This window comes from Pristiophorus japonicus, chromosome 1 (genome assembly GCF_044704955.1).
Source record: "Pristiophorus japonicus isolate sPriJap1 chromosome 1, sPriJap1.hap1, whole genome shotgun sequence".
Taxonomy (NCBI): domain Eukaryota; kingdom Metazoa; phylum Chordata; class Chondrichthyes; family Pristiophoridae; genus Pristiophorus; species Pristiophorus japonicus.
The window spans coordinates 7,116,445-7,139,486 of NC_091977.1; the positions used below are offsets into that span (position 1 = coordinate 7,116,445).

General features: G+C 47.4%; 1 protein-coding gene across 3 annotated transcripts in view; it reads left to right on the forward strand.

The window, feature by feature from the left end:
- ttc33 (tetratricopeptide repeat domain 33) overlaps window positions 1-23,042 on the forward strand; it is a 117,423-nt gene that overhangs the window by 54,834 nt on the left and 39,547 nt on the right. For all 3 annotated transcript variants that reach the window (XM_070877223.1, XM_070877229.1, XM_070877219.1), the window contains exon 3: window positions 15,264-15,345. In XM_070877223.1, coding sequence (XP_070733324.1) covers window positions 15,264-15,345 — 82 coding nt within the window. The remainder of the gene's footprint in view (window positions 1-15,263; window positions 15,346-23,042) is intronic.

The window sequence follows — 23,042 nt, forward strand, 5'->3', positions numbered from 1 at the left end:
GGGATAAATGCTGGCCAGGACACCGGGGAGAACTCCCCTGCTCGTCTTCCAATTGTGGATCTTTTACGTCCACCTGAGAGAGCAGACGGAGCCTCGGTTTAACGTCTCATCCGAAAGACGGATCTTACCAGTGACGGCACACCCTGAGAATGAATTATTAAAATGAGGTCCAAGTGTTGATGGGATTGAGAGTGGAGCGGAGCGTGGGAAGCACAGAGGTACAGCTGGCTGCCAGCAAGTGCTCAGTCCTTGGCCCTTGACCAGGCATGATGCCTTGGAGGGATCTCAATCCCAAACAGACTCTGCTTACCTGCCCTACGCATCCCCAAGCAGGTTAGATCTCACCACATAATGAGTGAGGTGTAAGTTATCAGGCAAGAATGTTACATAGGGTTACACAGGATATACAACACAGAAACAGGCCATTCGGCCCAACCAGTCCATACCAGTGTTTAGGCTCCAATCAAGCCTCCTGTCTTTCCTCATGTAAATCGATCAGCATAACCCTCTATTTCCTTCTCCCCCATATGCCTTTCCTTAAATCCATCGATACTATTCGCTTCAACCACTCCCTGTGGTAGCGAGTTCCTCATTCTCACCACTCTCTGGGTAAAGAAGTTTCTCCTGAATTCCCTACTGGATTTCTTGGTGACGATCTTAAATTGATGGCATCTAATTTTGCTCTTTCCCACAATTAGAAACATTCTCTCTGTATCCACTCTATCAAAACCTTTCATAATTTTAACGACCTCTTTCAGGTCACCCCTCAGCCGCCTTTTTTTCAAGAGAAAAGAGACCCAGCCTGTTCATTCTCGCCTGATAAGTATAACCTCACATTTCTGGTATCATCCTGGTAAATCTTTTTTGCACCCTCTCGAGTGCCTCCATATCCTTTTTATAATATGGCGACCAGAACTATACGCAGTGCTCCATGTGTGGTCTAAGCAAGGTTCGATACAGGTTTAGCATAACTTCACTGTTTTTCAATTCTATCCCTCTAGAAATAAACCCGAGTGCTTGGTTTGCTTTTATTAACGGCCTTGTTAACTAACCTGTGTCACAACCTTTAGCGATTTGTGTATGTGTACTCCCAGATTCCTTTGCTCTTCTACCTCATTTAGATTTTTACATTCCAAATAATAAGTGACCTCCCTATTCTTCCGAGCAACATGTAACACCTCACATTTATCTGTGTTGAATTTCATTTGCCAATTATATGCCCATTCTGCAAGTTTATTAATGTCCTCCTGTAACTTGTTGCAGTCCTCCTCAGTATTGACTATCCCCTCAATTTGGTGTCATCCGAAAATTTAGAAATTGTGTTTTTGATTCCAAAATATAAATTGTTAATATAAATTGTGAACAGCAGTGGTCCCAGCACTGATCCTTGTGGAACACCACTGCCCACCTTCTGCCACACTGAATAGCTACCCTTTACCTCTGCTTTCTGTCTTGAATCCAGCTAGCGATCCATTCTGCTACTTGTCCCCTGACTCTGCCTGAGAAAGAGAGTGTTTGAAGACCAGGACCTTAAATCTGGCATCAAGTTTATAGTCTACAGGGCAGTAGTGATACCTGCCCTCCTATATGGCTCAGGAACGTGGACTATATACAGTAGACACCTCAAAGCGCTGGAGAAATACCACCAGCGCTGCCTCCGCAAGATCCTGCAAATCCCCTGGAAGGACAGGCTCACCAACATCTCCAGCGTTGAAGCACTGACCACACTCGACCAGCTCCGCTGGGCGGACCACATCGTCCGCAAGCCAGATACGAGATTCCAAAGCAAGCGCTATACTCGGAACTCTTACACAGCAAACGAGCTCGAGGTGGGCAGAGGAAACGTTACAAGGGACACCCTCAAAGCCTCCCTGATAAAGTGCAACATCCTCACCGACACCTGGGACTCTCTGGCCCAAGATCGCCCTAAGTGGAGGAAGTGCATCCGGGAGGGCGCTGAGCACCTCGAATCTCGTCGCTGCGAGCATGCAGAAATCAAGCGCAGGCAGTGGAAGGAGCGTACGGCAAACCTGTTCAACGACTATCTGTCCCACCTGTGACAGAGACTGTAATTCCCATATTGGACTGTACCACCATCTGAGAACTTTTAGAGTGGAAGCAGTTCTTCTTCGATTTCATTACACAACCCCCAGTCGAAGATGGCCAGCTCTCTAGTTGGTTCCTCGACATATTGGTCTAGAAAACCATCCCGAATACACTCCAGGAAATCCTCCTCCACCGTATTGCTACCAACTTGGCTATGATGATGATGATGACTGCATTTTCTGACCTTATTCATTAGTACCTTATCAAAGGTCTTTTGGAAATCTAGATAAATGACATCATCTGCATTACCCTCGTCTACTCTTTCCATTACCTCTTCATAGTTCCCTGGACATGTTCTATCTCCCTTCTTAAAAAAAAAGGTATTGACCCAGAAATCCTTCCCGCGGGCGTTCGACTCGATTTTAGAGAAAAAATGCGCACCTACTTGAAGCAGCTGCGCCCGCTTGAGATCCGTGTCCACAGGCCTCCTCTCCCTGCGCGTCGCAGCGCGTGCTCGTAGAGACATCCGTAAACTGGAGCTGGAGTCACATGGCTCTGGGCAGCCAATCAAGGTACAGTATTTTCTTATTCATAATAACGGGAACTCTTAAGTTGGAGTTAACCCTCCCCCCCCCCCCCCACCAAACACACAACACTAATAAAAAAAAATAGAAACTATACACTACATATTTAAGATTCATTTAAATTAAAGTTATTAATGTCTTATATTTAAAAATTTTTTTCCCGATTTAAAAAAAAAAGTTATGCCTTAAAATAAACTTACCGTAGTGGGGAGGGTTTTTAAACAATAAAATATGTTTTCATAACTTTATTTTAATATATGTTTGTGTGTTTTAAAACACTTGCGCTTGTAAAAGTAGGCTATACGCCTGCTTTTGTCAGGCGCAAGAGTTTTGAGGACATTTGCTGGGCAAGGTATGCGTAAATATCGGGAATCTTGCCCGTGCAAATGTCCTCGCTCCTGATCTGGCTACGATCTGTCAAGCTCTGGAAAAGCCAGTTTTCAGCGCTGAAAACCAGCTTTTCCAATGGTAGAAACTCTGTACGGACCCAGGACGTCACAATTTCTGGCCCATTATGTTTGAATTATTAAATATGTGCAATATTGGCTCTGCCAATTCTTCCCTAGATTCTTTTAAAATGCGTGGGTGTAATCCATCCAGGCCAGGTTGAGTTTGATTAGTTTGTTTAATATTTCTCCTCTTTATTTTAAATGCTCTTATTTCATTTGTAATCGCATCTCCCGATGAGATCTCTCTCTGGTCAAGACTGAAGTGAAGTAATTAATTAATATTTCTGCCATTTGGCTATCGCTGCCTCTGATTTTTATCCTGCGTGTGTTGAAGCAGACATAGAAACATAGAAAATAGGTGCAGGAGTAGGCCATTCAGCCCTTCTAGCCTGCACCGCCATTCAATGAGTTCATGGCTGAACATGAAACTTCAGTACCCCCTTCCTGCTTTCTCGCCATACCCCTTGATCCCCCGAGTAGTAAGGACTTCATCTAACTCCCTTTTGAATATATTTAGTGAATTGGCCTCAACTACTTTCTGTGGTAGAGAATTCCACAGGTTCACCACTCTCTGGGTGAAGAAGTTTCTCCTCATCTCGGTCCTAAATGGCTTACCCCTTATCCTTAGACTGTGACCCCTGGTTCTGGACTTCCCCAACATTGGGAACATTCTTCCTGCATCCAACCTGTCCAAACCCGTCAGAATTTTAAACGTTTCTATGAGGTCCCCTCTCACTCTTCTGAACTCCAGTGAATATAAGCCCAGTTGATCCAGTCTTTCTTGATAGGTCAGTCCCACCATCCCGGGAATCAGTCCGGTGAATCTTCGCTGCACTCCCTCAATAGCAAGAATGTCCTTCCTCAAGTTAGGAGACCAAAACTGTACACAATACTCCAGGTGTGGCCTCACCAAGGCCCTGTACAACTGTAGCAACACCTCCCTGCCCCTGTACTCAAATCCCCTCGCTATGAAGGCCAACATGCCATTTGCTTTCTTAACCGCCTGCTGTACCTGCATGCCAACCTTCAATGACTGATATACCATGACACCCAGGTCTCGTTGCACCTTCCCTTTTCCTAATCTGTCACCATTCAGATAATGGTCTGTCTCTCTGTTTTTTCCACCAAAGTGGATAACCTCACATTTATCCACATTATACTTCATCTGCCACGCATTTGCCCACTCACCTAACTTATCCAAGTCACTCTGCAGCCTCATAGCATCCTCCTCGCAACTCACACTGCCACCCAACTTAGTGTCATCCGCAAATTTGGAGATACTACATTTAATCCCCTCGTCTAAATCATTAATGTACAATGTAAACAGCTGGGGCCCCAGCACAGAACCTTGCGGTACCCCACTAGTCACTGCCTGCCATCCTGAAAAGTACCCATTTACTCCTACTCTTTGCTTCCTGTCTGACAACCAGTTCTCAATCCACGTCAGCACACTACCCCCAATCCCATGTGCTTTAACTTTGCACATTAATCTCCTGTGTGGGACCTTGTCGAAAGCCTTCTGAAAGTCCAAATATATCACATCAACTGGTTCTCCTTTGTCCACTTTACTGGAAACATCCTCAAAAAATTCCAGAAGATTTGTCAAGCATGATCTCCCTTTCACAAATCCATGCTGACTTGGACCTATCATGTCACCATTTTCCAAATGCGCTGCTATGATATCCTTAATAATTGATTCCACCATTTTACCCACTACTGAGGTCAGGCTGACCGGTCTATAATTCCCTGCTTTCTCTCTCCCTCCTTTTTTAAAAAGTGGGGTTACATTGGCTACCCTCCACTCCATAGGAACTGATCCAGAGTCAATGGAATGTTGGAAAATGACTGTCAATGCATCCGCTATTTCCAAGGCCACCTCCTTAAGTACACTGGGATGCAGTCCATCAGGCCCTGGGGATTTATCGGCCTTCAATCCCATCAATTTCCCCAACACAATTTCCCGACTAATAAAGATTTCCCTCAGTTCCTCCTCCTTACTAGACCCTCTGACCCCTTTTATATCCGGAAGGTTGTTTGTGTCCTCCTTCGTGAATACTGAACCAAAATACTTGTTCAATTGGTCTGCCATTTCTTTGTTCCCCGTTATGACTTCCCCTGATTCTGACTGCAGGGGACCTACGTTAGTCTTTACTAACCTTTTTCTCTTTACATATCTATAGAAACTTTTGCAATCCACCTTAATGTTCCCTGCAAGCTTCTTCTCGTACTCCATTTTCCCTGCCCTAATCAAACCCTTTGTCCTCCTCTGCTGAGTTCTAAATTTCTCCCAGTCCCCAGGTTCGCTGCTATTTCTGGCCAATTTGTATGCCACTTCCTTGGCTTTAATACTATCCCTGATTTCCCTAGATAGCCACGGTTGAGCCACCTTCCCTTTTTTATTTTTACGCCAAACAGGAATGAATAATTGTTGTAGTTCATCCATGCGGTCTCTCAATGTCTGCCATTGCCCATCCACAGTCAACCTCTTAAGTATCATTCGCCAATCTATCTTAGCCAATTCACGCCTCATACCTTCAAAATTACCCTTCTTTAAGTTCTGGACCATGGTCTCTGAATTAACTGTTTAATTCTCCATCCTAATGCAGAATTCCACCATATTATGGTCACTCCTCCCCAAGGGGCCTCGCACAATGAGATTGCTAATCAATCCTCTCTCATTACACAACACCCAGTCTAAGATGGCCTCCCCCCTAGTTGGTTCCTCGACATATTGGTCTAGAAAACCATCCCTTATGCACTCCAGGAAATCCTCCTCTACTGTATTGCTTCCAGTTTGGCTAGCCCAATCTATGTGCATATTAAAGTCACCCATTATAACTGCTGCACCTTTATTGCATGCACTCCTAATTTCCTGTTTGATGCCCTCCCCAACATCACTACTACTGTTTGGAGGTCTGTACACAACTCCCACTAACGTTTTTTGCCCTTTAGTGTTCTGCAGCTCTACCCATATAGATTCCACATCATCCAAGCTAATGTCTTTCCTAACTATTGCATTAATCTCCTCTTTAACCAGCAATGCTACCCCACCTCCTTTTCCTTTTATTCTATCCTTCCTGAATGTTGAATACCCCTGGATGTTGAGTTCCCAGCCCTGATCATCCTGGAGCCACGTCTCCGTAATCCCAATCACATCATATTTGTTAACATCTATTTGCACAGTTAATTCATCCACCTTATTGCGGATACTCCTTGCATTAAGACACAAAGCCTTCAGGCTTGCTTTTTTAACACCCTTTGTCCTTTTAGAATTTTGCTGTACAGTGGCCCTTTTTGTTCTTTGCCTTGGGTTTCTCTGCCCTCCACTTTTCCTCATCTCCTTTCTGTCTTTTGCTTTTGCCTCATTTTTGTCTGCCTCTGTCTCCCTGCATAGGTTCCCATCCCCCTGCAATATTAGTTTAACTCCTCCCCAACAGCTCTAGCAAACACTCCCCCTAGGACATTGGTTCCGGTCCTGCCCAGGTGCAGACCGTCCGGTTTGTACTGGTCCCACCTCCCCCAGAACCGGTTCCAATGCCCCAGGAATTTGAATCCCTCCCTGCTGCACCACTGCTCAAGCCACGTATTCATCTGCGCTATCCTGCGATTCCTACTCTGACTAGCACGTGGCACTGGTAGCAATCCCGAGATTACTACTTTTGAGGTCCTACTTTTTAATTTAGCTCCTCGCTCCTTAAATTCTTTTCGTAGGACCTCATCCCTTTTTTTTTACCTATGTCGTTGGTACCAATGTGCACCACGACAACTGGCTGTTCTCCCTCCCATTTCAGAATGTCCTGCACCCGCTCCGAGACATCCTTGACCCTTGCACCAGGGAGGCAACATACCATCCTGGTTACAAGTTGAAGGGGAAACTGGATGTGTTCCCGGTGAGAGAAAAGATTTGCATGTACCGAGGGTAGGCTGATGATTAAGGTCAAGCTTGTTGTAGCAGGAATGTGTTTGTTGGCACAGTGTTTTTATTCTGTTCCATCTCCAGAGAGCAGAACTGATCCGATATTCTGAATTCCATGGTTGGATAAGACGAGCTGACTTGAGCTCGGTTAAGAAAAAAACTCAACGCATTGCTTACTCTGGCCTGCTTCTTAAATCAGCGCTAACTCGCTGAAGTTTGTTTGCTGGTTCGTTGAGCTGACGGTTCGGGTGGGAGGGAGTGGTGAGAAGGGTTTTCTTTCCCACTGCCCTCTTGTCTGTCTCATAAAACTATGGCGCTTGATGGCACAGATGTGGTGATCTTCAGTGGCTTGATGGGTTCCAGATCTTCCGACTGGGCTCCCTGCCCTGTGTTAAGCAGTTGATCACAACCAGAGGCACTACATCTGGCCCCAGCATCTCTGGGCGAGGCGGGGGGAGAAATCTTATCGGGATTCTTACCGCGGACTTCTACTGAGTGAACTCTGTGGTAACATGAGTATGTGCAGATCTTGGATGACGGCAGGGTCGTGTTGGGCTGTGAGGCTCTTAATGAAGGTCAACAGTTGCATTTATATCGCGCCTTTCACAACCTCGGAATGTCCCAAAGCACTTCACAGCCAGTGAAGTACCTTTGCAGTGTAGTCACCGTTAAAAGTAGGACATTTACTGTTGTAAAAAGGCGCGCTACTCGGAACTCCTTCATGGCAAGCGAGCCAAAGGTGGGCAGAGAAAACGTTACAAGGACACCCTCAAAGCCTCCCTGATAAAGTGCAACATCCCCACCGACACCTGGGAGTCCCTGGCCAAAGACCGCCCTAAGTGGAGGAAGTGCATCCGGGAGGGCGCTGAGCACCTCGAGTCTCATCGCCGAGAGCATGCAGAAATCAAGCGCAGGCAGCGGAAGGAGCGTGCGGCAAACCAGTCCCACCCACCCCTTCCCTCAACGAATAGCTGTCCCACCTGTGACAGGGACTGTGGTTCTCGTATTGGACTGTTCAACCACCAGGACTCATTTTTAGAGTGGAAGCAAGTCTTCCTCGATTCCAAAGGACTGCCTATGATGATTGGGTATATTATTAAGGCAGATTATTGTGCACAGCAAGGTCTCGAGCACCAATTAAATAATGGCCTGATCATCTGGTTCTTTTTTTTGTGATGTTAATTGTGGGATAAAGATTGGCCAGGACACCGGGGAGAACTCCACCGCTCCTCTTCAAATACCGCCTACATCCACCTGAGAGAGCAGATGGTACCTCAGTTTAACATCTCATAAGAACATAAGAAATAGGAGCAGGAGTAGGCCATACAGCCCCTCGAGCCTGCTCCGCCATTTATAAGATCATGGCGGATCTGATCATGGACTCAGCTCCACTTCCCCGCTCGCTCCCCATAACCCTTTACTCCCTTATCGCTCAAAAATCTGTCTATCTCCGCCTTAAATATATTCAATGACCCAGCCTCCACAGTTTTCTGGGGCAGAGAATTCCACAGATTTACAACCCTCTGAGAGAAGAAATTCCTCCTCATCTCAGTTTTAAATGGGTGGCCCCTTATTCTAAGATCATGCCCCCTAGTTCTAGTCTCCCCCATCAGTGGAAACATCCTCTCTGCATCCACCTTGTCAAGCCCCCTCATAATCTTATACGTTTCGATAAGATCACCTTTCATTCTTCTGAATTCCAATGAGTAGAGGCCCAACCTACTCAATCTTTCCTCATAAGTCAACCCCCTCATCTCTGGAATCAACCGAGTGAACCTTCTCTGAACTGCCTCCAAAGCAAGAATATCCTTTTGTAAATATGGAAACCAAAACTGCACGCAGTATTCCAGGTGTGGCCTCACCCATACCCTGTATAGCTTTAGCCAGTTCCCTGCTTGGCGGGATGGCGGGACTGACCTATCAAGAAAGATTGGATCAATTGGGATTGTATTCACTGGAGTTCAGAAGAATGAGAGGGGACCTCATAGAAACGTTTAAAATTCTGACGGGTTTAGACAGGTTAGATGCAGAAAGAATGTTCCCAATGTTGGGGAAGTCCAGAACCAGGGGTCACAGTCTGAGGATAAGGGGTAAGCCATTTAGGACCGAGATGAGGAGAAGCTTCTTCACCCAGAGAGTGGTGAACCTGTGGAATTCTCTACCACAGAAAGTAGTTGAGGCCAATTCACTAAATATATTCAAAAGGGAGTTAGATGAAGTCCTTACTACTCGGGGGATCAAGGGTTATGGCGAGAAAGCAGGAAGGGGGTACTGAAGTTTCATGTTCAGCCATGAACTCATTGAATGGCGGTGCAGGCTAGAAGGGCTGAATGGCCTGCTCCTGCACCTATTTTCTATGTTTCTATGTTTCTATACTCCATCCCCTTTGCAACAAATAGATACAAATGGGTCTGATCTGATAGCCATTACAGAGACGTGGTTGCAAGGTGACCAGGACTGGGAATTAAATATTCAGGGGTATTTGACAATCCGGAAGGACAGACAGAAAGGAAAAGGAGGTGGGGTAGCTCTATTGATAAAGGATGGAATCACTGCAATAGTGAGAAACAATATTGGCTCAAATGTTCAGGAAGTTGAAACAGTTCAGATGGAGATAAGGAATAATGAGGGAACCACGTCACGAGTGGGCGCAGTCTATAGGCCCCCTAACAGTAGCAACTCTGTTGGTTGGAGCATAAATCGTGAAATAGTGGGGGCTTGTAAAAAGGGAACAGCAATAATCATGGGTGATTTTAACCTCCATATTGATTGGACAAATCGAATTGGTCAGGGGAGCCTTGAGGAAGAGTTCATAGAATGCATAAGGGACGTGTTCCTTGAGCAGTATGTAACGGAACCAACCAGCGGGCAGGTTATCTTAGATCTGGTCCTGTGTAATGAGACAGGATTAATAATCAATCTCCTAGTAAAGGATCCCCTCGGAATGAGTGATCATAGCATGATTGAATTTCAAATTCAGATGGAGGGTGAGAAAGTTGGATCTCGAGCCAGCGTACTAAAGGAGCTTAAATAAAGGAGACTATGAAGGTGGCCTTGGAAATAGCGGATGCATTGACAGTCATTTTCCAACATTCCATTGACTCTGGATCAGTTCCTATCGAGTGGAGGGTAGCCAATGTAACCCCACTTTTTAAAAAAGGAGGGAGAGAGAAAACAGGGAATATAGACAGGTCAGCCTGACCTCAGTAGTGGGTAAAATGATGGAATCAATTGTTAAGGATGTCATAGCAGCGCATTTGGAAAATGGTGACATGATAGGTCCAAGTCAGCATGGATTTGTGAAAGGGAAATCATGCTTGACAAATCTTCTGGAATTTTTTGAGGATGTTTCCAGTAAAGTGGACAAAGGAGAACCAGTTGATGTGGTATATTTGGACTTTCAGAAGGCTTTCGACAAGGTCCCACACAGGAGATTAATGTGCAAAGTTAAAGCACATGGGATTGGGGGTAGTGTGCTGACGTGGATTGAGAACTGGTTGTCAGACAGGAAGCAAAGAGTAGGAGTAAATGGGTACTTTTCAGAATGGCAGGCAGTGACTAGTGGGGTACCGCAAGGTTCTGTGCTGGGGCCCCAGCTGTTTACACTGTACATTAATGATTTAGACGAAGGGATTAAATGTAGTATCTCCAAATTTGCGGATGACACTAAGTTGGGTGGCAGTGTGCGCTGCGAGGAGGATGCTATGAGGCTGCAGAGTGACTTGGATAGGTTAGGTGAGTGGGCAAATGCATGGCAGATGAAGTATAATGTGGATAAACGTGAGGTTATCCACTTTGGTGGTAAAAACAGCGAGACAGACTATTATCTGAATGGTGACAGATTAGGAAAAGGGAAGGTGCAAAGAGACCTGGGTGTCATGGTACATCAGTCATTGAAGGTTGGCATGCAGGTACAGCAGGCGGTTAAGAAAGCAAATGGCATGTTGGCCTTCATAGCGAGAGGATTTGAGTACAGGGGCAGGGAGGTGTTGCTACAGTTGTACAGGGCCTTGGTGAGGCCACACCTGGAGTATTGTGTACAGTTTTGGTCTCCTAACTTGAGGAAGGACATTCTTGCTATTGAGGGAGTGCAGCAAAGATTCACCAGACTGATTCCCGGGATGGTGGGACTGACCTATCAAGAAAGACTGGATCAACTGGGCTTGTATTCACTGGAGTTCAGAAGAATGAGAGGGGACCTCATAGAAACGTTTAAAATTCTGACGGGTTTGGACAGGTTAGATGCAGGAAGAATGTTCCCAATGTTGGGGAAGTCCAGAACCAGGGGTCACAGTCTAAGGATAATGGGTAAGCCATTTAGGACCGAGATGAGGAGAAACTTCTTCACCCAGAGAGTGGTGAACCTGTGGAATTCTCTACCACAGAAAGTAGTTGAGGCCAATTCACTAAATATATTCAAAAGGGAGTTAGATGAAGTCCTTATTACCCGGGGGATCAAGGGGTATGGCGAGAAAGCAGGAATGGGGTACTGAAGTTTCATGTTCAGCCATGAACTCATTGAATGGCGGTGCAGGCTAGAAGGGCTGAATGGCCTACTCCTGCACCTATTTTCTATGTTTCTATGTATGAGGGCAGAGTTGGCTAAAGTGGACTGGGAAAATAGATTAAAGTGTCGGACGGTTGATGAACAGTGGTGTACATTTAAGGAGATGTTTCACAACTCTCAAGAAAAATATATTTCAGTGAGGAGGAACGGGTGTAAGAGATCTGTGGCTAATTAAAGAAATAAAGGATGGTATCCAATTAAAAACAAGGGCATACAAAGTGGCCAAAACTAGTGGGAGGACAGAAGACTGGGAAGCTTTTAAAAGGCAGCAAAGAATGACTAAAAAATGATTAAGAAAGAGAAGATAGACTATGAAAGTAAACTAGCACAAAATATAAAAACAGATAACAAGAGTCTCTATAGGCATATAAAAAGGAGAAGAGTGGCTAAAGTAAATGTTGGTCTCTTAGAGGACGAGACCGAGGAATTAGTGATGGGGAACATGGAGATGGCAGAAACTCTGAACAAATATTTTGTATCAGTCTTTACGGTAGAGGATACTAACAGTATTCCGACAGTGGATAGTTAAGGGGCTATAGGGGGGGAGGAACTTAATACAATAACAATAACAATCACAATCATCATCATCATAGGCAGTCCCTCAGGATCGAGGAAGACTTGCTTCCACACCTGAAGTGAGTTCTTTGGTGGCTGAACAGTCCAATACGAGAGCTACAGACTCTGTCACAGGTGGGACTGGTTTGCCGCACGCTCTTTCCGCTGCCTGCGCTTGGTTTCTGCACGCTCTCGGCGATGAGACTCGAGGTGCTCAGCGCCCTCCCGGATACAGTTCCTCCATTTAGAGCGGTCTTTGGCCAGGGACTCCCAGGTGTCAGTGGGGATGTTGCACTTTATCAGGGAGGCTTTGAGGGTGTCCCTGTAACGTTTCCTCTGCCCACCTTTGGCTCGTTTGCCGTGAAGGAGCTCCACATAAAGCACTTGCTTTGGGAGTCTCGTGTCTGGCATGTGAACGATGTGGCCTGCCCAGCGAAGCTGATCGAGTGTGGTCAGTGCTTCAATTCTGGGGATGTTGGCATGGTCGAGGACGCTAACGTTGGTGCGTCTGTCCTCCCAGGGGATTTGTAGGATCTTGCGGAGACATCGTTGGTGATATATCTCCAGTGACCTGAGGTGTCTACTGCACATGGTCCATGTCTCTGAACCATACTGGAGGGTGGGTATTACTACAGCCCTGTAGACCATGGGCTTGGTGGTAGATTTGAGGGCCTGGTCTTCGAACACTCTTTTCCTCAGGCAGCCAAAAGCTGCACTGGCGCAGGTGTTGAATCTCCTCATCAATGTCTGCTTTTGTTAAGAGGCTCCCGAGGTATGGGAAGTGGTCACTGTTGTCCAGGACCGCGCCGTGGATCTTGCTGACTGGAGGACAGTGCTGTGCAGCTAGGACAGGCTGGTGGAGGACCTTTGTCTTACGGATGTTTAGCGTAAAGCTCATGCTTTTGTATGCCTCAGTAAATACGTCGACTATATCCTGGAGTTCAGCCTCAAAATGTGCGCAGACGCAGATGTCGTCCGCGTACTGTAGCTCAATGACAGATCACTAAGGAGGTGGTACTCAGTAAGATAGTGGGACTAAAAGCGGATAAATCCCCTAAACCCCCTGATGGCTTGCATCCTAGGGTCTTAAGAGAAGTAGCGGCAAAGATAGTGGATGCATTGGTTATAATTTACCAAAATTCCCTGGATTCTGGGGAGGTCCCAGCAGATTGGAAAACTGAAAATGTAATGCCCCTATTTAAGAAAGGAGGCAGACAAAAAGCAGGAAACTATAGACCAGTTAGCCTAACATCTGTGGTTGGGAAAATGTTGGAGTCCATTATCAAAGAAGCAGTTTTCCAAATGTCCTGCTACTGCTTCTTTACTAATGCACTTACAGGGTAAATCAAACAGCATTTCACACCGAACCACACCAGGTGACCAGAAACATAACTGGCCTGTGACACTGTCCAACCCAGCTGCCGTGCCTTTCTGCAATTATCATTTTTATTTCCGATTTCTCGCTGCCTTTCTTTGTGTTCTGTGAATATCTTTGTGTGTGGGCAGTAGGGAGGGATTATTAAAATCTCTGTCCGGCCATTGAGCAACGTTCCGTACTGAATATTCAAGACCTCAAGTGGTGCCTGCTTATGGTTAGAGGATGCTTTAAATTATTGTGTTTCTGTGTGTGTGTGTGTTTCTCTGTGTCTGTTTGCGTGTGTGCGCGTTTCTCTGTGTGCGTGTGTGTGTGTGCGTGTGCGCGCGTGCGTGAGCCTGGAAATCAGCGCGGTCCTGGCCTGTAAAACCATCAGCAGGCCGGGGCCATTGGAGGGAGCAGCGTGCGGCGGTATACCACTGCAGGGAGCAGTGCGTGCTGCTGCAGGAGGGCAACGGCTGTGAAGCCAGGTCGCTGATTGCAGTGCGGGCAGGCACAGCAGGAGGGGCGAAGGAGCAGCAAGAGTCCGTAGAGGGAAGTGAGCGGGGCCCAGGAGAGGCGAGGGCCCAGGGGCAGCACGGGCCCAGCCCACACTGCGATATGTGTGCGCACTAGGTCCGTGCAGCAGAGCTGGTCTCCAGTCGTCCTGGTTAACCCTTGCCACTGGACCAAGACCTAGCTCTGTCAAGCCCGTGTGGTGACTGGTGTGCAACGGTCACCCCACGTTAAAAAAATCCACGCACAGGCATCTTCCACCCTTCAGGATGTCGTTCGGGATCTGGAATATTAGGTCCTTCATTGAAACACCTGTGAACTCATCCCTTTTTTTGCGTGGAAGCAAGTCATCCTCGCTTCGAGGGACCACCTGTGATGATGATGATGACAGTGTTCTTAACCGATAAGGGAATAGGGGTCATGGGGAGCGGGCAGGGAAGTGGAACTGAGTCCATGATCGGATCAGCCACGATCATATTAAATGGCGGAGCAGGCTTGAGGGGCCGTATGGCCTACTCCTGCTCCTGTTTCTTATGTTTTTATGTTTAAGTTGGAACTCTGGTTATTTTTATATTGATCCCGAGTGACGGGCCAAGGCCTACAGTGCAGGACACCGCCAAGATAGCACTGAGTGGGATAGGAGACGCATTAAATCAGGAGGTTGTTTAGATCAGGAAGTTGCATGACACCAAATCTTGCTTTTTTAAAAGCCTGCGGATTGCAAGAGAGAGGGAAATGTGCAGATCTACAATGAATTACAGTGTGTAAGTCAGACCTCAGCGTTTAATTTCATGTATTGGAGAGATTTATATACCATTTACATAGAATGTACAGCAAAGAAACAGGCCATTCGACCCTGCCGGTCCATGCCGGGGTTTATGCTCCACCCCTCTTCATCTCAGCCCATCACCATATTCCTTTCACCCTCGTGTGCTCGTCTACCCTCCACATCTCCGCCATTCGCCTCCACCACTCCTGTGGTAGCGAGTTCCACATTCTCACCACTCTCTGGGTAAAGGGGTTGCTCCTGAATTCCCCATTAGTTCAAGCCCATTCTCCCAGCTCACGCCGGAGATCAGCCTCCTGTGCGGGACCTTTCGTCGTCGTGGCCAGACTGTCCGCACTGCTCCAGGTTAAAAGTATGCGTCGGGGAGCTGGGCCGACGACCCAGGCCAGCCGTCCAGTGCGACCCCCAGCTGACCCGGTGTATATGTCTCCTTCCTGCCCTGGGCCTGGCTGATGGGTGATAAAGGCGAGATTTTTCTCTTTGCCGCAGGTACTGGGAGGCGATTGGTCGGTGGGATGAAGCTATTCAGCTGAAGCCGGACTGCGCCGCGCTCTACGAGATGAAAGCACAGGTACTGCGCCAGACTCCCAGCTTTTACCTTGCTCGGTCGAGCCGCTTCACTAATCATTAGATGATGCGTTTCAAGTTGTAATGTATGCGTAACATAAGACTACCCAGGAGCACGAAAATGCCGTAAGCCCAACAACCCTGTCTCATTTTGATTGATCACTTATCCCGCCCACTGCCTTCTCTCTCCAGAAAGTCATCTCATGGTCTCCCGACCCCATTTACATTGACTGCTTGGTGTCGGGCCCTGGCTTAGTGTGCAGCACGCTCTCTCGCCTCTGGGTTAGAAGATTGTGGGTTCAAGCCCCACTCCAGGGACTTGAGCACATAATCCAGCTGAGTGCAGTACCGTGGGAGTGCTGCATTGTCAGAGGTGCCGTCTTCTGGATGAAATGGTCGACCGAGGCCCCATCCGCGCTCTCGGGTAGATGTAAAAGATCCCATGGTGCCATTTCAAAGATGAGCAGGGGTGTTCTCCTGGTGTTCTGGCCAATATTTATCCCTCAACCAACACCGAAAACATTGTGTGGGTTCTTGCGGTGTACTAAAATTGGTTGCCATGTTACCCACGTTACAGCAGTATTTAGTTGGCTGTAAAGCACATTGGGACGACTTTGAGGCTGTCAAAGGCACTATGTAAATGCAAGACTGGTCCAGTTAAGTTTCTAGTCAATGGTGCCATCTGGGATGTTGATGGTGGGGGATTTCACGCTGATAATGCCATTGAATGTCAAGGGGAGGTGGTTGGACGTGATCATTGCCTGGTTCTTGTGTGGCGCGAATGTAACTTGCCACTGATCAGCTCAAGCCTGGATGTTGTCCGGGTCTTGCTGCATGCGGGCACAGACTACTTATCTGAGGAGTTGCGAATGGCACTGAACACTCTGCAATCATCAGCGAACATCGCCACTTCTGACCTCATGATGGAGGGAAGGTCATTGATGAAGCAGCTGAGGATGGTTGGGCCTTGGACACTGCCCTGAGGAACTCCTGCAGCGATGTCCTGGGGCTGTGATGAATGACCTCCAACAACACAACCATCTTCCTTTGTGCCAGGTATGACTCCAGTCAGTAGAGGACTAGGGCTCCTTGATGCCACACTCGGTCAAATGCTGCCTTGATGTCAAAAGCAGTCTCGCCTCACCTCTGCAATTCAGCTCTTTTGTCCATCTTTGGATCAAGGCTGTAATGAGATCTGCAGCCGCGTGGTCCTGAGAATTTGAGCGAATTATCTCCCTCAAAAGGCTGTGGCTGCTGGGGGGTCAATGGAATTTTCAAGACTGAGAACAATAGAATTTTGTTGGGTAAGGGAATCTAGGGATATGGATCAAAGGTTGGAAAATGGAGCTGCAGAACAAGGGACTGAATGATCTCATCCTGTTCCTATTTTAGAGAATCTAACCTGTGCTGTACCTGCCCTGGGAGTGTTTGATGGGACAGTGTAGAGGGAGCTTTACTCTGTATCTAACCCGTGCTGTACCTGCCCTGAGAGTGTTTGATGGGACAATGTAGAGGGAGCTTTACTCTGTATCTAACCCGTGCTGTACCTGCCCTGAGAGTGTTTGATGGGACAGTGTAGAGGGAGCTTTACTCTGTATCTAACCCCGTGCTGTGCCTGCCCTGGGAGTGTTTGATGGGACAGTGTAGAGGGAGCTTTACTCTGTATCTAACCCGTGCTGTACCTGCCCTGGGAGTGTTTGATGGGACAGTGTAGAGGGAGCTTTACTCTGTATCTAACCCCGTGCTGTGCCTGCCCTGGGAGTGTTTGATGGGACAGTGTTTAGGGAGCTTCACTTTGATCTAACCCGAGGTATGGGAAATGGTCCATGTTGTCCAGGGCCGCGTCATGGATCTTGATGACTGGGGGCCAGTGCTGTGCGGCGGGGACAGGTTGGTGGAAGACCTGTGTCTTAGGGATGTTTAGCGTAAGGCCCATACTTTCGTACGCCTCACTGAATACGTTGACTATGACTTGGCGTTCAGCCTCTGTATGTGCGCAGGCGCAGGCGTTGCCCGCGTACTGTAGCTCGACGACAGAGGTTGGTGTGGTCTTGGAACTGGCCTGGAGACGACAAAGGTTGAACAGGTTCCCACTGGTTCTGTAGTTTAATTCCACTCCAGCCGGGAGCTTGTTGACTATGAGGTGGAGCATGGCAGCGAGGAAGAGTGACACGAAGGTTGGGGCGATAATGCGGCGCTGCTTGACCCCGGTCCGGACGTGGATTGGGTCTTTAATGGATCCGTTGATGAGGATCGCGGCCTGCATGTCATCGTGGAGCAGGTGGAGGATGGTGACGAACTTTTTGGGGCATCCGAAACGGAGGGGGACGCTCCATAGACCCTCGCGGTTGACAATGTCAAAGGCCTTTGTAAGGTCGAAGAAGGGCTGGTGCTGTTCCATGCATTTTTCTTGCAGCTGTCGTGCTGTAAAAATCATGTCCGTTGTGCCCCGTAAGGGACGATATCCGCCCTGTGACTCCGGGAGGAGCTCCTCAGCCACTGGGAGAAGACGGTTGAGGAGGACTCGAGCGGCGACTTTCCCAGTGGCTGATAGCAGGGAGATTCCTCTCTAGTTGCCGCAGTCGGACTTGTCCCCTTTTTTAAAGATGGTCACGATCACTTCCCATACCATTTCCCATATCTCGGGAGCCTCATATCAACAAGAGCAGACATTGACGACGGGATTCAACATCGCCTCAAGTGCACCAGTGCAGCCTTCGGCCACCTGACGAAAAGAGTGTTTGAAAATTAGGCCCTCAAATCTGTCACCCAGCTCATGGATCGACAGGACTGTAGTAATACCCGCCCTCCTGCATGGCTCAGAGACATGGACAATGTTCAGTAGACACCAAGTCGCTGGAGAAATACCACCAACAATGTCTCCACAAGATCCTGAAAATCCCCTGGGAGGACAGACACACCAACATTAGCGTCCTCGACCAGGCCAACACCCCCAGCATTGAAGCACTGACCACACTTGATCAGCTCCGCTGGGCAGGCCACATTGTTCGCATGTCAGACACAAGAGTCCCAAAGCAAGCGCTCTACTCGGAACTCCTTCACTGCAAATGAGCCAAAGGTGGGCAGAGAAACCGTTACAAGGACACCTTCAAAGCCTCCCTGATGAAGTGCAACATCCCCACTGACACCTGGGAGTCCCTGGCCAAAGACCGCCCTAAGTGGAGGAGCATGCAGAAAGGGCGCTGAGCACCTCGAGTCTCATCGCCGAGAGCATGCAGAAATCAAGCGCAGGCAGTGGAAGGAGCGTGCGGCAAACCAGTCCCACCCATCCCTTCCCTCAACGACTATCTGTCCCACCTGTGACGGGGACTGTGGTTCCCGTATTGGACAGTTCAATCACCTGATGACTCATTTTAAGAGTGGAAGCAAGTCTTCCTCGATTCCGAGGGACGACCTATGATGATGATGTATGTAACCCATGCTGTACCTGTCCTGGGAGTGTTTGGGACAGTGTAGAGGGAGCTTTACTCTGTATCTAACCCCGTGCTGTACCTGCCCTGGGAGTGTTTGATGGGACAGTGTAGAGGGAGCTTTACTCTGTATCTAACCCTGTTAGCTTGTTGTCTTTCTAAACTACTAGACGTGACTCACTGGTGGATCATTGATTAATCTCTTAGCAGATTAAAATGAAGTATGCAAGTTCGTGACGAAAACTGAGCAGTGCTTAAAGGATTTGTTGATATTGTGGGAATTTAATCAGTGATGATAAAGATCTTACGTTTTAATCTATTTAATGTACATTATTTGACTAGTTTAAACACAGATTGTCTTCATTTCTGAGACTCCGATTGATTGGGGAGCTGATAAAGGTGTTTAAAATTGTTAGTGGGAAAGATTGTTTCCACATGTTGGTGAGTAACTAACTGGAGAAGATTGGAGCATAGGATATAAAGGAAGATCACCACCGAAAGAATGAAGGGAAGCTTTCGGAGAGTACTGCCCCTCTGACAGTGCAGCACTCCCTCAGTACTGCCCCTCCGACAGTGCGGCACTCCCTCAGTACTGCCCCTCTGACAGTGCAGCACTCCCTCAGTACTGCCCCTCCGACAGTGCAGCGCTCCCTCAGTACTGCCCCTCCGACAGTGCAGCACTCCCTCAGTACTGCCCCTCTGACAGTGCAGCACTCCCTCAGTACTGCCCCTCTGACAGTGCAGCGCTCCCTCAGTACTGCCCCTCTGACAGTGCGGCGCTCCCTCAGTACTGACCCTCTGACAGTGCGTCGCTCCCTCAGTACTGACCCTCTGACAGTGCGGCGCTCCCTCAGTACTGACCCTCTGACAGTGCAGCGCTCCCTCAGTACTGACCCTCCGACAGTGCGGCGCTCCCTCAGTTCTGGCACAGGAGTGTCAGCCTGAAGCCTCCACTGAGATTGATACCAACTGAGCCAAATTAACCCTGCAAAAATTTTTCAGTGGCAAATTGAAGTCTCCAACGCTTGCCTGACAGATTGAGAGATTCTGGCAGAAGAACAACACATTAACCAATCGCTCAAAAAATCAGCAGTTACTGGAAAATCATCGTGTTTTTTCAGATGCTTGCCTCTCTGACTTCCCTTTTTCTGAGAAACAATGTTTGATTCAGAGCCGCTTTCCAAGTCAAAGTCAGGCTGTTTAACAAGGTCGCAACTACAGTTCCTGCACAAAATATTAGCACTGCCTAGAAGGGGGAATTGGGGGATTGGAGAATGAGGGTATGTACCCCTGTTTTGTGGGACAATGAGGGTGCGTACCCCCGTTTTAAGAATAGAAGAAAAAGGAGTAGGAGTGGGCCATACGGCCCCTCGAGCCTGCTCCGCCATTTAATACGATCATAGCTGATCCGATCATAGACTCAGGTCCACTTCCCTGCCCACTCCCTATAAACCCCTCATTCCCTTATTGGTTAAGAAACTGTCGATCTATGTCTTAAATTTATTCAATGTCCCAGCTTCCACAGCTCTCTGAGGCAGCGAATTCCACAGATTTACAACCCTCTGAGAGAAGCAATTCCTCCTCATCTCAGTTTTAAATAGGCGGCCCCTTATTCTAAGATCGTGCCCCCTAGTTCTAGTCTCCCCCATCAGTGGAAACATCCTCTCTGCATCCACCTTGTCAAACCCCCTCATAATCAGATACGTTTCGATAAGATCACCTCTCATTCTTCTGAATTCCAATGAGTAGTGGCCTAACCTACTCAACCTTTCCTCATAAGTCAATCCCCTCATCTCCAGAATCACCCTAGTGAACCTTCTCTGAACAACCTCCAAAGCAAGTATATCCTTTCTTAAATATGGAAACCAAAACTGCATGCAGTATACCAGGTGTGGCCTCACCAATACCCTGTATAACTGCAGCAAGACTTCCCTGCTTCTATACTCCATCCACTTTGCAATAAAAGCCAAAATACCATTGGCCTTCCTGATCACTTGCTGTACCTACATACTAACCTTTTGTGTTTCATGCATAAGTACCCCCAGGTCCCGCTGTACTGCAGCACTTTGCAATCTTTCTCCATTTAAATAATAACTTGCTCTTTGATTTTTTTTTCTGACCCAAGTGCATGACCTCACACTTTCCAACATTATACGCCACCTGCCAAATTTTTGCCCACTCACTTAGCCTGTCTATCTCCTTTTGCAGATTTTTTGTGTCCTCCTCACACATTGCTTTTCCTCCCATCTTTGTATCGTCAGCAAACCTGGCTACATTCTACTCGGCCCCTTCTTCCAAGTCATTAATATAGATTGTAAATAGTTGGGGTCCCAGCACTGATCCCTGCAGCACCCCACTAGTTACTGATTGCCAATCCGAGAATGACCCATTTATCCCGACTCTGTTTTCTGTTAGTGAGCCAATCCTCTATCCATGCTAATATATTACCCTCAACCCCGTGAACTCTTATCTTGTGCAGTAACCTTTTATGTGGAACCTTGTCAAATGCCTTCTGGAAGTCCAAATACACCACATCCACTGGTTCCCCTTTATCCATCCTGTTCATTACATCCTCAAAAGAATTCCAGCAAATTTGTCAAACATGACTTCCCCATCATAAATCCATGCTGACTCTGACTCTCTGAATTATGTTTTTCCAAATGTCCTGCTACTGCTTCTTTAATAATGGACTCCAACATTTTTCCAACCATAGATGTTAGGCTAACTGGTCTATAGTTTCCTGCTTTTTGTCTGCCTCCTTTTTTAAATAGGGGCGTTACATTTTCAGTTTTCCAATCTGCTGGGACCTCCCCAGAATCCAGGGAAGTTTGGTAAATTACAACCAATCCCTGCCGCAACCGAGACTCCAGGATGGTATGTTGCCTCCCTGGTGCAAGGGTCAAGGATGTCTCGGAGCGGGTGCAGGACATTCTAAAAAGGGAGGGAGAACAGCCAGTTGTCGTGGTGCACGTTGGTACCAATGACATAGGTAAAAAAAGGGATGAGTTCCTACGAAATGAATTTAAGGAGCTAGGAGCTAAATTAAAAAGTAGGACCTCAAAAGTAGTAATCTCGGGATTGCTACCAGTGCCACGTGCTAGTCAGAGTAGGAATCGCAGGATAGCTCAGATGAATACGTGGCTTGAGCAATGGTGCAGCAGGGAGGGATTCAAATTCCTGGGGCATTGGAACCGGTTCTGGGGGAGGTGGGACCAGTACAAACCGGACGGTCTGCACCTGGGCAGAATCGGAACCAATGTCCAAGGGGGAGTGTTTGCTAGTGCTGATGGGGAGGAGTTAAACTAATATGGCAGGGGGATGGGAACCAATGCAGGGAGATAGAGGGAAACAAAAAGGAGGCAGAAACAAAAAGGAGGCAAAAACAAAAGACAGAAAGGAGATGAGGAAAAGTGGAGGGCAGAGAAACCCAAGGCAAAGAACAAAAAGGGCCATTGTACAGCAAAATTCTAAAAGGACAGAGGGTGTTAAAAAAACAAGCCTAAAGGCTTTGTGTCTTAATGCAAGGAGTATCCGCAATAAGGTGGATGAATTAACTGTGCAAATAGATGTTAACAAATATGATGTGATTGGGATTACGGAGACGTGGCTCCAGGATGAGCAGGGCTGGGAACTCAACATCCAGGGGTATTCAACATTCAGGAAGGATAGAATAAAAGGAAAAGGAGGTGGGGTAGCATTGCTGGTTAAGGAGGAGATTAAGGCAATAGTTAGGAAGGACATTAGCTTGGATGATGTGGAATCTATATGGGTAGAGCTGCAGAACACCAAAGGGCAAAAAACATTAGTGGGAGTTGTGTACAGACCTCCAAACAGTAGTAGTGATGTTGGGGAGGGCATCAAACAGGAAATTAGGAGTGCATGCAATAAAGGTGCAGCAGTTATAATGGGTGACTTTAATATGCACATAGATTGGGCTAGCCAAACTGGAAGCAATACAGTAGAGGAGGATTTCCTGGAGTGCATAAGGGATGGTTTTTTAGACCAATATGTCGAGGAACCAACTAGGGGGGAGGCCATCTTAGACTGGGTGTTATGTAATGAGAGAGGATTAATTAGCAATCTCGTTGTGCGAGGCCCCTTGGGGAAGAGTGACCATAATATGGTGGAATTCTGCATTGGGATGGAGAATGAAACAGTTAATTCAGAGACCATGGTCCAGAACTTAAAGAAGGCTAACTTTGAAGGTATGAGGCGTGAATTGGCTGGGATGGATTGGCGAATGATACTTAAGGGGTTGACTGTGGATGGG